The sequence below is a fragment of the Cygnus atratus genome, chromosome 3 (genome assembly GCF_013377495.2).
Source record: "Cygnus atratus isolate AKBS03 ecotype Queensland, Australia chromosome 3, CAtr_DNAZoo_HiC_assembly, whole genome shotgun sequence".
NCBI lineage: Eukaryota > Metazoa > Chordata > Aves > Anseriformes > Anatidae > Cygnus > Cygnus atratus.
Genome location: NC_066364.1, coordinates 77183330 through 77201180, shown reverse-complemented (window position 1 = coordinate 77201180; position 17851 = coordinate 77183330). Strand labels below are relative to the sequence as shown.

The 17851-nt window shown below is 35.8% G+C and overlaps 1 protein-coding gene across 2 annotated transcripts in view; it reads right to left on the bottom strand.

Annotated features, from left to right (window-relative positions):
* TTC13 (tetratricopeptide repeat domain 13) overlaps positions 1-17851 on the bottom strand; it is a 39898-nt gene that overhangs the window by 12499 nt on the left and 9548 nt on the right. For both annotated transcript variants that reach the window (XM_035538352.2, XM_035538353.2), the window contains exons 6-15: positions 16887-16979; positions 16143-16259; positions 15229-15339; positions 13509-13591; positions 11054-11195; positions 9567-9741; positions 9015-9171; positions 7808-7938; positions 7356-7488; positions 4911-5003 (exon numbers count right to left, since the gene is read on the bottom strand). In XM_035538352.2, the coding sequence (XP_035394245.1) occupies positions 4911-5003; positions 7356-7488; positions 7808-7938; positions 9015-9171; positions 9567-9741; positions 11054-11195; positions 13509-13591; positions 15229-15339; positions 16143-16259; positions 16887-16979 (1235 nt within the window). The remainder of the gene's footprint in view (positions 1-4910; positions 5004-7355; positions 7489-7807; positions 7939-9014; positions 9172-9566; positions 9742-11053; positions 11196-13508; positions 13592-15228; positions 15340-16142; positions 16260-16886; positions 16980-17851) is intronic.

Genomic DNA, 17851 nt, shown 5'->3' with positions numbered 1-17851 from the left:
TCAGATAAACTGCATTTCACGGGTATTTCCCTATTTTCAGTATATCCATTATCTATATGATAATTATCTATTTGTAATAGGATAGAATTTTCTCAGACAGTTATTTAGACTAGTAGAAATTGCAGAGCTAAGAGAGAGTAATCGGTGTGCACACTGATTTACTTTGAAAACTGACATTCCCCATTTTACGTATTTGCCAACATATGTGCTAAATATGCTCTAACATAGTTCTCCATGTACAGTTTTCACATTTCCAGGTACAGTTTTCTTCACTCACCTAAGCACCTACATACTGAAGTAATTTTGTTTTGACTCCTAACAATTCGGAATAGTAACTGTTGAACAAGGAAACAAGTTTTTTTCCCCCATAGAATGCTAAGAAAAGTATAAATAAAAACCTGATAAAAACCTACTAGTATTATATAACCACTCTGAGAGGAAAAATTACATACCATTATTGCATTTGTAGAAGTCCTTCCTCTTCTCCCAGTCTACAAAACAAGATTTTATAAAGCAAACGTTATCGCTCTCTGAGGAAGCAAAACCACTGTCAATCACAGGAAGGTGTTCACACCTAGCTTTTATTCACTCTGAGTAAGTGATTTTGGCAGCTTAACTCCCTAAAGTCTCACTCCACCATCACACACTTTAGTAGGCCTGGTCTCAGAGTAATTGCAGAATCAGTCTTTAAAAACCTGAACAGAATTAGAACACATACATAATCTGCACATAGGAAATGGAGGGAGGAATAGAAAGAGAAAGGATGAAGGATAAATTTCTGCGCATAATTCGCCCTTGTTGTACGTCCCATCATTTTCCATTTGTATAAAAATAAATAAATCTGTACAACAGGCAGAAGCATGTCAGAATAAGGAACTGGATTTTAATTAAGTGGCATCTTGGAAAATACATCCAAACCAGACCTATCGTTTTATAAGGCTACCTAGAAGCAGCAGTACTGAGAAAAGACTTTTAGTGGGTGGTCAGATGTAATTTCTGTATATTACCACTTTCTCCTTGTTTAACAAGCACTACTACCAAAACTTCAAAAGCAGCACTCTTCTAGAGAGTTTCTTTACTTTTTTTTTTTTGTAAGAACACTTGAGTATATTATTAATGTTTAGCTGATCCCAAATCCTTGTTTTGCCTACAGAAATAACTCAAACTTTCAAGAACATTCACTTTAATTTAAATAAAACTTGGTAACTTTGATCACTTGCCAGAAGAGAGATCAGCCAGAGTTGTGCTTGTGTATAGACCCACAAAGAAGCAGCAATAGCCAATATACTTCTATCTTGAAACTGTTAAGATCTGGAAGCCTATCAAACATAGTGAAGTACAAGACTTCTCTTAAATACCTTCTATTAAAAGCTCTCCAAATTAAAACAAAACTGTTTTCTGACACTCTTCAATCACTATACCATTCTGGAAAAGAATCTTGAATCCAGAATTTGCTGATCCCTAGTGCCTCCACAGCAAAATGTTTTGTGTTTTTTTTTTGCCAGAAATCATTCAATAGTGGACTGTAAATACAAAGAATTCCGAGGCAAAGAAAAAGCATATGTTAACAAGTACCTAATCCGAGTATTTTTGCACACAGAAATTACTGGTGTACAATTTATATCAAACAAACTAGAGACAGCATTAGCTCAGTGTGACTAGATCTGTCATGAATACTAAAATAATGAAAGGAAGTTCCACTTTTCAAATCTTTCAGTGGCTAGCTAGTTTAAAAGATTACTCCTCTCCCTCTCCCTCCTAGAGCTACCTAGCCCTCATTTTTGCCAAATAAACTGCACAGATGCATGGCAAAACAGGAATACTAAATGTTATGTGCAATAAGACACTGAATCAGCACAACTGAAAAAATGGTAGTTACTGGTATGAACTACACCCAGTATTTGCAGTTATATTTCTTACATACTTCCAAGACAATGGATGCCCTCAGCCAGAATGTCAAAATATTATTAAGTTAGTACGCTACTAAGTATTATCTGAGCTTCTGGCAGTAGGGCCCATAACAAATTAGTGTCAGGAACCGTTAACTATCCTATTCCCTTGGAACAAAGAACAAAAGACTGGTGTTCTATTGTTAGATAAAATCATTTTATTAGAGAAAGTCGTTTTTATTAGACTTGTTCTAATACTTCCATGTCCTTCTTGTGCTGGGGGCCCTAGAGCTGAAAGCAGTACTCCAGATGGGGGTGAGCCCCATGTGAAGTCATCAGGAGGGAATTCAAAATCAGAAACAAACCACTATGGAAAGCTAACCAGTTTGCAGACGACACCAAGTTAAGTGCGTGTGTCGACCTGCTTGAGGGTAGGAAGGCTCTGCAGGAGGATCTGGACAGGCTGGACCGATGGGCTGAGGCCAAATGTATGAGGTTCAACAAGGCCAAGTGCCGGGTCCTGCACCTGGGGCACAACAACCCCAAGCAGCGCTACAGGCTGGGAGATGAGTGGTTAGAAAGCTGCCTGGCAGAGAAGGACCTGGGAGTATTGGTTGATAGTCGGCTGAATATGAGCCAGCAGTGTGCTCAGGTGGCCAAGAAGGCCAACAGCATCCTGGCTTGCATAAGAAACAGTGTGGCCAGCAGGTCTAGGAAAGTGATCGTCCCCCTGTACTTGGCTCTGGTGAGGCCGCACCTCGAGTACTGTGTTCAGTTTTGGGCCCCTCGCTACAAGGACATCGAGGTACTCGAGCGAGTCCAGAGAAGGGCAACAAAGCTGGTGAGGGGTCTGGAGAACAAGTCTTATGAGGAGCGGCTGAGGGAGCTGGGATTGTTCAGTCTGGAGAAGAGGAGGCTCAGGGGAGACCTTATCGCACTCTACAGGTACCTTAAAGGAGGCTGTAGCGAGGTGGGGGTTGGTCTATTCTCCCACGTGCCTGGTGACAGGACGAGGGGGAATGGGCTAAAGTTGCGCCAAGGGAGGTTTAGGTTGGATATTAGGAAGAACTTCTTCACCAAAAGGGTTGTTAGGCATTGGAACGGGCTGCCCAGGGAAGTGGTGGAGTCACCATCCCTGGAGGTCTTTAAAAGACGTTTAGATGTAGAGCTTAGGAATATGGTTTAGTGGAGGACTTGCTAGTGTTAGGTCAGAGGTTGGGCTAGGTGATCTTGGAGGTCTCTTCCAACCTAGATGATTCTGTGATTCTGTGAAAACAGCTATTACTTGGGCTGCAGAATAATCAAACAAGTATTGCTTCCTAGGATCAAAAAGGATGCAGTCAGCAGCCAGTACTAAACCATGATTAACTCTTAAGGCTGCTTCAAATCTAGTGTTCCCTCTAAAAAAGCCCCCAAATGGTAATTCACTGATAATCATTAATTTGCTGTCAAAAAATGCACAATCAAAATGCTGATGAGATCTCCAAAAGTCAAGGCTGATCCAAAACCAAAAGATTAAAACTGTGGGCCTATCATTCTCAAAGTTCATAATGCTTATTTTAAATTTCTACAGAACCACCACAATAACTGAAATAGTAAATCGTGAGTTTTGTTTTCCTATCAGCAGAGAACACTAGCAATTAATGTGCTTTGCTCAGTGAAAAACAGTTGCTGACAGAGATCTTGGACAAGGGTGCACTTCTTCAGAATTAATATTAAAGTTATTTCAGTATAGTAATCAAGTGTTGCTACATTAATGCCCTTGTATTCTGCCAGCTTAGTCTACCTAAGAATTAAGCTTTCCCCTCTCCCATTTTAAAATAAAAACAGACAGAAATGGATGAAGCATGGAAGACACGCTTGTCTCAAAGAATAGATTGTTGTGATTTCAGCTGGAGCTTGTGTGTGTGCAGAGAGGAATGCAGCAAAGATGGACAGAGTTTGGAGCCCAAATGTAACACTTGACTTGAGGGAAGACAGAAGCCTAAGCCTAAGATTGTCCAATAATGAGTATATCCCTAAAGGGCAACCACCAATTGCAATCTGGAGTTTAAAACTACATTGTAATCGCTCCTTAAAGTAAAGGGGAGCCTTGTAGAATGGTAGGATGAGCATGGAGGAATTATCATTAGTTTCTCTTTGTGAACATCAGAATATCACTTTTTTTACTTGAAAATTCTTGAGAAGGCTTTGCTTCCCTTGTCCTGCTTTTTCCAAGCAGATTCTCAAAAAAGGAAGAAGTAGATATAAAAGCAGAATGACAGATCAAAGATTCAATATTTACCATAGTGGGGGAGAAAAAAAAAAAAAGATGTAATCTGGCTACATATTTAGTTACAAACACTCTGCTCCTGTGATTGACAGTGATGTTGCCACACTGAGTCTCTCACACTTCTACCACTTTGTGGGAGGTAGCACTACCTTGAGTACATTACTGAGTCTTGCAGAATGGGAGAAGATGGAACGTACAACAGTGGTTCAATCTTTAATTTGAGCTTTGTTTGAAAATGCACCTATTACCTTTGACAGGTTACTTATTTTGTCATTTTTGCTTTAATTTGGCCTACTTTGAGAACAACTAAAGAAACTGTTTCCTCCCTGTTATAAATTGGGAATAAAGGCAATAAAATAGCTCTGTTTCATAATAATTGCAACTGTCTTCAAGAAATATCATCTGCAATAATTACAGCTGTGATTAACTTTACCTTAAATGTAAAAAATAGATCATTTGGGAATTAAAAACAGCATGTAAAAATATGCACCTTCCAGGTACTACTTTTTATCTTGCTGTAACTCAGTTGTACAATTGAAATCCAGGAGGAAGAGAAAATGTCATGAGTGAAAAATAAGAGTGCACAATAAATAAATATTCCATTAGAAAATAAAAAATAAATATTAAAGCAAATAATATAGTATTAGATACATATGTCCTTAATGTGCATGCTGTTTCATGAACAACCAGTAGATTTTGGTACAGCGCCTTGGTGTGTGTGAAAAAGCTGTTTGGCAAAACTCTCATACCTGATTAAATTAATGTGATTATTAAAACCTCTACTAAGGCTTCGGGCAGGCATTTGGTCCAACCAAAGCACAGGCTGGTCAGGGTCTGCTATCCTACAAAGACAAAGGACGTTAACATTGGCACGTTTCACTCCATGTAATATTTCTAATTGAACTTTGTTCTCTCACACAGGTCTATTTTTAAGAAGTGGCTATCAATCCGATTGCTACTAATAATTGCCTCATTATACCTCGCTGATCTGCACAAGAACTATTAACGCTAGTGTTACTATATTCCTTCCTCACCCTCTTGTTTGTTTCACCTACCTGTTTTAGCCTTTTATTAGACCATAGACTCTTTGCAGCACAACTGTCTTTTACTTTACAAAAGAAATAAGTATAACAGGGACTCCACTGTGGCCTCTAGCTGCTACTATCATATAAACAAAGAAAATTAGTTATCCTACAGTAACTGGGATTCTTCAGTCAAACGTGCCTACAATGATTCCATTTTTAGGGTGCATAGAACAAAAGAAAAATCTGATTCTCATTGCCAACAGAACCCATTAAATCCACAAACAAGAATGTCTTCCTACTGATAAAGGTATACACATGATTCCTCCTATGGCAGCCTTCACTTGCTCTAGCGGAGAATTTTTTGCATCAGAATTGCTCACCTTAAGTATTAACGAGTTCAGTATCAGTGATGTATTAAGGAAAACAAATGCCCACACAGCATGAGAACTAAAAATGTGGGCAAGTCTAGTACCAGGTCCACTGAGTCACCTCTGACTTAACTGCTTGGAAGGTCATGGGAATCTTCATGTCAAAATTGAATACTGTGCAGTAGGGAGCTTGACGTTGCAGTATGCTAGTTTCTAATGCACTGGTGTTAACTAAGGAGAAATTTTTAGGAACCAAAAACCTATAAAGAATTAAACCAATACAAGTGAGGTGACTGCTGTATTTTGTCTTTCTGGACTTAAACAAAACAAAACAAAAAAAATCAAACATGCCTCAATTCCTTCTTGCTCTTTGCAGCTGTTACTGCCAGAATAACAGCAGATAAACGTAAGCTCTGCCTCATTCTATGATTCTACAACTCTGAGTACGTTATTGGTCACCTCTGACTCAAGAAAACGCACAAGCCACAGAAAACTATGACAGACTGGGAAACTATTCTGGATGATTGTTTTGTGCTTGTTTTACTCTTATACTTTTTCTTATGAACCTGCAACTAGCTCTTGCTGTTGACAGGATGCAAAGTTATATTGACCACTGGTCTTATCTATAGAGTCCAAGCTAGTAACTTTTCTTACTGAGGAACCTGATGTGATGAGACCAATCTGATCATCATTACATGTCCATATTACCGCAATTTTTGTGAATTATTTCATGAGAATCAATCACACAAAAAATAAAAAGTTTGAATGTTGAGTATTTCAGCTGACAAGATTGTCACAGACTGCTGTTAAACGTCTGTTGTCTTCAAGGCCAACAGTTTCAGAAACAATACTAACTATGACAACTTCTGCTCAATCAACTGGGCAGCATTTGAAACAAAACTAGAGCAATCCTTTCGCCAAACCTATCAATCTCCAAATGGGAAAGCAAGATGTTCCAAAAGGCTGTTCAGAAAAGCAGCACTATGGAGTATTTTGCTAATAACTTCATAGATTAAAAACGTAACAAAAAATGAATTTATTCAAACAAATAATTATTTAGGCAAAAAGCGTTCTTGCTAGTTGTACACTAATGAAAAAAAAACCATAACTGATATTTGCAATAGCAAGAGATAATCAGATTCAGGTCTCCAGCAATCAGTTAGTGCAATTTTTCCATAGAGATGGGGTAGAAAAAACAAGTAAACATTAAAAAAAAAAAAGTCTTCAAGACGATTTAAAATATATTCTGTAGAACTTTATTTTTTTTAAAAAAAAGTATTTCTACTTCTGATAAGAGTTTAATGTGAAAGTAATTGAGAATTAATAGAAGATATAATGAGGTATTTAAAAAAAACACACCTTATTTGGTTTGATCTTAATTACCTTTGAATGATCTATTTGTGTTTACCTACCAAAACTCATCCATCCTCTCCACATTAGCGACACACTTTTGTTTTAGTCTACTCTTTTTCCATGAAGAATTTAAAAAAAATAAAATGAAACAGCACACCACGTAAAGAATCCCTCTAACCCCAGAATGCCTCAGTCTGAGCTCTTCATTTAGATTAGTTATTGTTACAAAGCCCTTTATGGAATGCATTGGATTCTTCAGATTGGATCAAGATATGCACAAAGATACATTTGAGTATATAGGCTAAGACTGACTCCCTTTAGTTTATTCACCTGTTTCTAGCAAAGAAAGAACTATTGTTCTACCTGTTCGGACTCCAGCCCTTTGGTTAATTGAAGCATGCACCATTATTACAACTTAAGGCTTGTTTTCTCTCTTCTTTAACATTACCTTCGCCACTTCACAGCAATATCAAACATATCCCTCCACTGCATCAGTCTAGTTTTCCCATTCATCCGAACTTTTGAGTTTGCCCATGTCCGTTGCACAGCTTGCATTACTTCTAAAGTAGCCAATCCCATTGCTGGGAGGAGGAGGAGAGAAGGACAAACAACAACAAAAACAGAAAAGCAATTAGAACCACACACTTCTTTTTGTACAGACAGGAAAACTGAAGCAGGGAAGTGATGTATTTACAGAAGAAACTGCCCGTATCAATAAAAACTGGGAGATCATGTTTTCCAGGAAATTTGTTGATATAATTATTTTCATTTTAAACTTTTTATATAAGTATCTGAAATGAGTAGAGCTTAAGACCAGTTTGCAGATAGCAAAGGCATGGCATTAAATTGTAACCACATTAATTTTTTAATTCTCAAGTTCACAGAGCTTTTTCAGTATACCTCTATGTATTCTTTTATTTGGAAGAAATCCTGGTGTCTCATACTGCATCATGGAACCCAGATGATCAGCTACACATATGAGTTCTTGCACATCAGTCTTATAGCTTTCAAAATTCTGAAATAACACATCTCTTACAGAGGAGAAAAACATACATCAGACATAACTTGGCAACATAGGTCCTGAAAGTTATAAAACACAATTTGTTTGTCTGGTAATCCATACTGTTCACGTGGGAAATACTCAAAAACTGAATTTTTGACACTCATTTCTCCTCCCACCTCACTAAACATACATAGTATATGGCAGTTATACTCAGTACCTCAAATCAAATCCTCATCCTACTGATCTTATTATTGTCAAAAACTATTTCGCCTTCAGACTTTCTCATAGTAAGTGGCACTAAAAGTTAACCAATAATACACCGTCCTTCAATGTCACACTTACCTGAGAAACCTCAACACTAAGTAAGGAAAGCATACATATAGAAACTGGAAGTCTTATTCTGCAAATTATCCCTTAATTCCGTAAAAGCTTCTTGTGTATATGTAATAGAATCTATCATTTTAGCACAAAAGCCGTATGTTTTTAACTCAGCATTACTTTTACACAGAGGGAATAAGTGAGAATATATCTATAAATTCATTTATATCAGGAGAAATTGCTATCCTTCCTTTAAGTGCATATTTCCAAAGACTAGTCTAATAAATCCCCTGCTCTGTTAGCTGATATTATGCTCCCCCTAAAATATGGGTTATCTAAATTGTACTGGAGAATATTTTCCCAGTGAAACCCATCTGTTATTAACAAATCTATTTAATAGTTGAGAAATTACACCTCTAACAAAATAAAATTTAGCACATAGCAAGAAACTGTAGTAAGGGTGCTACATAACACTGCACTAAGCATCTCAAACTTTTCAATGCCTTAACATTAATTGCACAGAAAACAGAATGGTAAATCATTAAAGCTGTATGATGTGAAACAATCATGTGAAACAATGCTTACGTGAAGATCAAATTGAAAAAAAGTCATCGTAAGTTTCATTCTTCCTCTCTTACGAACTGAATCAACTCCAGTCACTACAATTTTGGAAAGAACCTACACTCACTGGATTTCCACAGTATAAGTGCCTCAGGATAACATTGTTAAAAGTCAAGCAGAAAAAAAAGCATTTTGAGTAGGCTTAAAAAAAATAAAATTGCTCACTTTATATGTGGCTGTAACCCTGGCTGTTCTTCATAATTTTCTATAAGAAAAGGAAGATTTTTGGCCCAGTGGTCCTTGAAATTTCCAGGAAGATCTATATCAATATTATACTCTGTAAGAGGGGTATCCAAATGTGCATGCAAGTATCTAGAATACTCTGGAGGAAAGAAATAAAATTAAATACTGTTTGCATGATCATTCTACTTCCGTAATTATGTAAGACCAGAAAACAGATTATATATTTGTCGGTTATCCAACATAACTTAAATAAGGTATCACTCTTCAATAATCAAGTTTTGTTATTAGCTAATTTCCAAGACAGAAATAAACCTACTTTAGCTAAGTACCACTTTACCATTTCACAGAAACATGCATTTGGTTTACGGTGCCAGCTTTTAACTGCATGAACAAGCAAGTGTGTACATTTTTTGGATGATACACTCTACAGTGCTCCTCAGGATGTACAACGTTTCCTTCAAATGGCCATAATTATAACCACACTTGCACTTTCAGGGTTCTTACAGGATTTAAGGAAAAAAAAATTCAACTCACCTCGGAGATATTTCACTTTCAGATATTCTGGGCTGGCTTTCTGGCCTGGTAGTGGATCATTTAACATAACTTTAGTCTGAGCTTTTATGCCTTCATAAAACTGTCCCATTGCAACATGGCTGAGTCCTTTCATATACTGGCATACTTCATTGTATGGTTCTAGCTGTAGACACCTCTAGAAGGTTAAAGGAATAAAGCACCCACAAATCAAGAAACGGAGAATGAGAATCTTCAAATAAGCTAACCTGTTTCATCAGAAGACCTCCACTAATGAAAAGATTTACTGATTATTAAGAAGTACTTTCCATCAAAGGTTTCTTTCAAATTCTTCTGGGCACTTAAATTGCTAGTGAAGAAAAACATTTCCAGCTTTACTAAAGAAAAGGAAATGCCAGTGCAAATATGCTTTTGATCACACTGATTGTTATGAAAGTAGATAGTGTTTGCACTAATGATAATAGCGCTAGTTTCATTAGTTGAATGAAACTAGAAAAAAACACTCACTATATTAATGTGGTTTTTTTTTTGACTAGTTCAACATATGGATTGGAGAAATGGTGTGATATCTTCATTAGTTCATGCATTAGTACACTTCATTACGTTAGTCAAATATTTACTGTATGTTAAACACACAGCAAATTGATATTCATTCATTCAAACAATGCTCTGATTCTTTTTCTAACAATTACCTCTCTTTAGAGGAGCATCTCTGCCTTAGAAGTTAAAGCATCTTTTCAATTATACCAGTATCTACAAATTGTGTTACACAAGAGGAATATGTAATGACTAAGGAAGTGTTATCCTTGGAATAAGCACGGTCTCATTCAGCAAGGGATATAGTCATGTCCACATCTCATTCCAATTATTGTTTTAAAAGCAAATGTTAACCACGTGTCTGTATCATTATTGTTCTGCCTCTAAAATGAGGCTGTTACTCAATGTCCATGGAAAGGGGTGAGATTTTACTTACCTATGGAATTAGGCACTTTTTTTTCAAGGTCAGTGGATAACTACATACTGCAAGTTGTTTCAAAACACAGAAAATGCCTCAGAAATTATTGTTCCAAAACGCTGGAACTTTCTTCATATGCATAGTTTAAGCTTAAAATTATGAAGAAGACTAAATCCTTTCTTCCCCAGGAACAAAAAATCATTTAGGTTTCAACCCGAAGTAAAATATTAGCTAGAACACAATTACCAGTTTCAAAAAAACATAAAACATTTCAACCAGAGCAGGGTTTTAGAAATTCATAAAGCAGTTAGAAGAAGTATCTTAGTTTTAGCCAAATTTTATTTTTAATTTTGAACTGTAAGGTTTTAATAAATCTTTTATGACAGACTTAAACTGCATTTTAATTCAAATGCACATTCCTATCTGCATTCAGAATGTAAAACTTGAAATTTGTCTTTTTTAAAACATTTCTTATATACTCATTTTTGTTAAAATAGTTTGATTTCTTATTTAAAGTGGGTCTTACACTACATACCTTAAAATTCTTCAGTGCTTCATCTAAGCTACCATGATGATAAAGCATCATTCCTTTGAGCTGTAATGTCTGAACATGATTTTGATTTAGCAGCAAAGCCTTCTGGAAGCTCTCTGTAGCAGCATCAAAGTTGCCAAGTTCCCTAGAGAATTCCATAAAGTATAAAGTGAAGAATACAGAAGGTAACAGTGACAACAAAATTGCTTGTTAAAAGCTACTTTCATCTGTCCACCGGGGATATCATTAAAATGGAATGCAATACTAATAGAAAATTTCTTTAGGAAAAGCCGTAATTCTCTAACTGTTCTTCAATGGTAGTAACGGCTGCACACAGTTTTTACTAGCTGAAAAGTGTACTCTAATATGCAATGCCACAAGCCCACAAAAATCTTCCACAATTCTGAATGGACATAAACCATTAAAAAAAATACTCTAAGTATGGCTTTCAGAACCTAACAGAACCAAAACTGCATTTTCTAAGAATGCATTTTTTGCAAATCTGTGACAGATCTTTTAACTTTTTTATATAAACACTTTATTTAATATACAAAATACTTAAAATGTTGAATAAGAAGAAAGCATGTGGTGTTTGAAAGATGAAACTAAAAACATACTAACAAACGTAGCAACTTACTCCATGGTCAGGACAGCTTTTAGTTTCTCTGTGGCTGTTTTTACTATCCAGAATAAACAAAAATAGAAATAGTACACAAGTAATTTTTTCCTCAAATATTTATCCAGGAGACTGATTTTTAAAATTTAAGATCTTGAAGTTCTTTCTAGGTCAAATTACATTACCTGAAATTAATCCAAACTAGCAATGCTGGAAAAGACTAACAACATTAACTAGTTTTAAATACATTTGCCAAAAAGAATTTTTAGATAGATCAGTGATTAACCACAGCTCTTCTGTTTCAAACACATGCACGAACACAGAAGTCACTAGACTCAAAGCAGAAATTAAGCAAAATGCCATAACTGATGTTGTGGAGAAGGACAAATCAGAGACTCAGAATTGCCTACTTCCACTACAAAAAAAAAAAAATCTTTAAAAGATTTTTTTAAGCACCACGTTTGAAATGTAGAAGAAAGAAGGTGTGAACTTAAAATACACAATTTTAGAAGGAAAAAAGAATCTGTCAGCTAATGTTAACTAACGGCTGTCCTGGAGAACTCAGATATTATTTCTGCCTATCATAACACCTGTGTGTTTATGGGAAAGTATTTCAGACTTTCATAGTTGGCCTCTAGTTATAGTCCCCTCTGTTATTAAACAATATTCCATTCATCTTCTGGTTGTTGGCTGAGATTCCTTATCTAACTGCTGAGCATTTTAGAAGTCAACAGTAATTGTGCTTTGCATATTAAGTGTAATAAAACAAAAACCAAGCAAAACAAGAAATGAACAGTTTCCTTTACAATCCTTCTACCATTATTTCCTGAGGACCAGAGAACTTTTGAGTGTAGTGGACAGTGAGAAGGGAGAAAAGCAACATACTTCAGCTGATTGGAATGCTCTGATTTAGTGACTTTTGCTTTGTAAGACAACAATCCACTGCAAAATGAAACTTTAAAAAGCTTGTTTCCCCCCTGCCCCCATCCCTCAAAGTAAAACTTCTACAGACTGAAGTTTCTTGGACACAGGATAGAACAGATGAGAGAGAGAGAGAGTCTCACATCCAAAACACAGAACAATAGAGTTAAAGGATTTATTGGAAATGTAAAAAGGCACCTACCCATGTTCCAGGCTAAATTACTGACAATTCATTAGCACCTGAAAAGTATTCACACACCACAGTAACAAATACCACAGAAAAACTCATGAGGAAACTAACCATTATATTGAGTTCAGAATGCAGAGACTGTGATAAATAAGGCACAAGTCCACAAAGCTAATAATAAAAAAATAATGTAATAAATGTAATTCACTGCTTTCAGTAAATACTGCACTTTCTGTATGCTGAAGGAAGCATACAGCCACGACCACATAACTAAAATCTGTACTAAATGCTTGTGTACCATCCCTACCCCATTTAACCCTTGGTACACAGAAGATGTTTATGCTGCAACAGCATTTCTGCTGCAGATCAGTACTTTCCAAAAATAGTAATTTAAAATATGAAATAAAAAGTTGACAAGACACAGCAGGTTGGGAAAAGAACTACAATGTGCAGAGATATATTCACTTGATGACTATTTTATGTTCCCATCTTACTGATATCTGCCATTCACCTAACCTTTGATCCACGGCTGCAAGGGACTGAATTAAAACTACAGAGCAAACCTGAAAATTATTTCTATTGAACACATGCTGACATAGCCATACTGGCCATAGGAGCTATCAAGGACAGATGATTCTGCACGGTTTTGTAACGTGTGAAACCTGTGAAATTTAGGAGTGCTTTTTAAAGAATACAATCAGAAGAAATTTAAAACTATTTCTGAATGTCCTTACCTGTAGGCTTGTCCCAGACTTTTATATGCATCTATGAAGTCTGCTTTCTGCTTCAGAGCTTCTTTGAAAGACTCAATGGCTTCCTATAGAGAGATAACAGAAAAGTTTTGTCGCTTATTACATCCATGCCATTTTAGCATCCTCAATAGTTACTTGCCATGGATTTAGTTATTCATCAAAACTTTGTAAGACTTAAGTTACCTGTAGAGAGTTAGTATAAACCCTATCAAGATTCTTATTTAGAACAGGCATCAAATATACTCTGAGTACTAACTACTAGAAGCACCAAAATACTTACTGAACAAAAATATAAGATAGTCACCTACCATTACTGACCATCTTGTGTGCTCTAGATAAGTTCCAAATGCCAGAAGATTATCCCCGAAAGCAATGACTTTTCACTCAAAAATTAACACCCCTCAAAAATTAACACCCTCCCAAATTGAGCCAAAGCTCAGTTTCCAGCAAGCCTAGTAAAACCTAAGAGATGACCTGTACAGCCTTGCTTTAAGAAACAGTCTGATCCCGACTGTAAGTTATTAGAGGATAAACAAGAGTTGAGGTATGCCTGTTACTTAGTGGCTCTGCATTTCCAGTCTCTCAGAACCAGAATATTAGAGAGGGATGAAAGAGCAATAATGGGTAAGATACTTCCTCCAAGAAGAAAAAAATTGGGGTGGAAGAATGCATAGAATTGTGTTGATTTGCAAATCTGAAAGAAGAAAGAATTGTTCCTGTCTTGAAAATTGAGGCATTATTTATTCTTGTCAGTTATATTTCCATTTTCACTTTCTGGGCTTTTGGCTGTCTACACCAAGAATCAGAAATTCAATCCAACTATTATTTGTAAGTACCTCACTTGACTGAGATAAGATACAGACAGTAAGTTCAATGACAACCTGGAGCTCTCACCTTGTACAGTGAGTGTGTGTGTGTGAGGGGAAAATACCAGCTTGGATACAAAAAGGGTAGTGATAAACTATGAAAGATACTGGGCTGAAACCCAGGAGTTCTGGGTTGTCTCCTGGTTCTGTCAGGCTTTCTTCATACAAACTTTTACTGAATTCCAAGCTGTTAGTAAAGGCAAAAAAAATCCACTCTGTTGGAATTTAGGAGTCACAGTTACATCTTTGCTTCTCAAATTGGTTTCAGTTGACTGAAAAAGGAAACAACTTCTCTGCTCATTTTAGAGTCTGAGGGAGCAATTATGTTCCCTCTATTTACTTATGAGCATTTCAGAATCAACTTATAACTAAAATACACAGGCACGGATGCAGGGTTCTCTATTCCTGGTTTCTTTGAATAATAGCTTGTTTCTAGCTCATTCAAGAAAGAATTTAACATTATTTTCCTCTTCATCCCTTTCCCATTCATAGACTCCTCTAAGGAGTCTTTTTTTCATGAAAAAAAGAGTTTAATATAACCATGCAGATCTCAACAGAGATGCAAAATACAAACATCTTTGAAAGCACCACATAAACACATCATCAGTTATGACTGATTTACCAATATCCATCAAGACCAGCAGTACTTACATGTCGTATTATGAAGCATTACATTGTTAGAATTGGACCAAAAACAATTTCATTTTGCTTGTACTCCTTTGCCTTTAAAAAGTTTTTATGTGAGAGAAATATGTATATCAACACCAAATGAGATTTCTACAACTATTTTTTGGAAATAACCTCAAATAGAGAATTGTTATTTAACATAACTTTACCTTCAAGAGTCCTCTGTGAAAAAAGGTTAAGCCTTTATAAAGCATAGCTATAGGCTGATTTCTGTTCAGTTCCAGTGAGTGCTGAAAATCTTCGTGGGCTGTTGCATAATCCTGTGATAAAGTAGATTTTAAATGACAGAAGAAACACTACACAAATAAAGAGTAATATATATTTGTATTCTCATAAAGTTAAACTACAGAATTTTCTTTGACATATGAAGTTACTCTCAGGGCCAAGCAGCAATGATTGTAAACTGCCACTCAGAATATCAACAAATAAGGAATGGATAATGCACTTTCAACTTTCTTTTCAGTGAGTGCTGTATAAAACAAAGTAAATGGAAAAAAAGACTAGACACAGAGACAGATCAGAGTACAGTGAGCTGTCAGTTATTTAGAATTCAGACAATCTTTAATTTAAAATGAGTAACTTATCTTCAAAGCGTAAGAATATCAACACAAACTGATTACATAACAAAACAGGATATTAGATTTTTTTTTAAGCATATATAGTAGTTACTGTGATGGCCATAGCTTTTCCTTTTTAGACTGGTATTTAATAATAATACTTAAATGCAACTGGAGGTTATAAATCTAATTCTTTATCCATATCCTATTCCTCAAACACGCAATAACTGGAGACACGCACGCAAGGTAAACCATGTAGTTGCCCTCTGCTTCTCTGCATTAAATAGAAATGCAGATGAAATCCTTGAATAATATCTTTGAACTGTTGGAAATTTAAATACAGGAAAAACAAGGCTTCCCCCCCCTCCATTTAAATAGGAAAGATGGTCTTGAACAAAAGTAGCAACAGGTATAAAAAACACACAAGAAAACAAACAAAAAAAAAAAGACAACAACAGCAACACCCACATGACCAGAACCAAACAGAACCACCCAAATCCACTAACCTCAGATATGAAGTACAGAGTGCCTCTATGCCTGTAAAGCCGTGCCGATGGCTGTAGCTGAATAGCTTTGGTGAGATCAGATAATGCTTCACTGATTCGTCCTAGTGGGGACAGTATCTAAGAGAGCCAACAAAAACATAAGTTTAGAGCATGCAGGCTGAATGGATTAGGTTTAGAAATATGAAGACTATTCTTTTTCATGTTCAGCTGTAACAGAATAACTGTATTTGCTAGAACAGGACAGAAAATTCTACTATTTATTTTCTAAACTCTTATGAAATAGAAAATCTGAAAGCATCTTTCCCTTGAAATACCAGTGTACTTCCAACCATCATCATTTTTAGGAACTTAGTATTTTGAATAGAAACAAGACAAACAAAGCAAAATACTGTATTTCAAAGTAATTCCAACACACTCAACAGAAAACGTAATTAAAATGTTCTCAAACCTTTTCAGTTTAGGCAAAGTATTCCCCCCAGTCAAAATTTGCCCATGTCCCAATTATACGAATGCCTTTCATATTTTTAGATCAAGATTACTAAAAAACATTTATAAATAAATATATTTTATAAATAACTTAGACATAACATATGCTATTCTATTGTCTATAGTAACTCCATACTGTGTATGTTTAATTTTAAAAGTAAATGTTCCAGAAATTACACGGAAAATTGTACTTGAAAATATTGTGTAATTGCAACAATTTCCAAAGATCTGAAAAGATAAAAAAAAAAAAAAGCTCACTTCTGCTCGTTGTTCAAATACTTCAGGATGATCTGGTTCTAGACTAATTACCCTACTGAGCTCAAAAAGAGCAAGTTCAGCATTTTTCATATCCTGAAAAGGAGAGAAATAAACAAGGTAAATAACCATGCGTACTTACAGTAATACACTCTGAACACTGAAGAACAATTAATTTGGCTAAGACTCTGAAAGTGCATCGATTTACATTAAACGCTCTTCATACCTTTGCTAACAAGATTAAGATGCAGCATGCTACAAATAGCTGAAAAACACCTATGTGCTATAAGAAAAATGAACTCTGCTTGTAAACATCAATTTTGTGTTGCAGTTCTAATAACTTATTCTTGGCAGCAAAGCTGGCTCAAGCTCTCACATGAACTCCAACACACATGCACATTCACACCGGTGTTTTCATCAATACCATTTATAAGCCGATCTGAGGAGTTCTGGCAATCAGTTGATGGCATCAGTGTCTTGTCTAAGTTCTTATGTTTTCCTCAATATACTGTAGGATGGGGCTTACTTCACCTACAAAAGACTGGTTACATAGCAAGTTGCTATAAAACCAGTTTTAACATGCTAAACACCAACTTTGTGTCTCAAAAGTGTTGTTGACAGAAACCTCATTTTATGAAGCAAAACCGTAGCAACATCTAAAAAAACTCAGAAAAAAAATCAGGCTGCTGTTAAAAATATGCAAATAAGAGGGACTTTAAGCTCCTGTCAGCACCACTAAAGAATTAAAGATCCTACACACAAGAAATTTTCAAGAAGTTATTCAACTCCTCTTCCCTCTAGAATACCCAGAGACCACTCAATCATGAGTTAACAGGCTACATAAACTCTATCTACTTTAAAACTTATTTTTGCTCAGGAAAATTTTGAGCCATCAGATGCAAGTAATTTAACTTGAAATGTATTAATTTGTTCAATAAGATTTGAAGAAGCATGTCCATCAAGAAGCA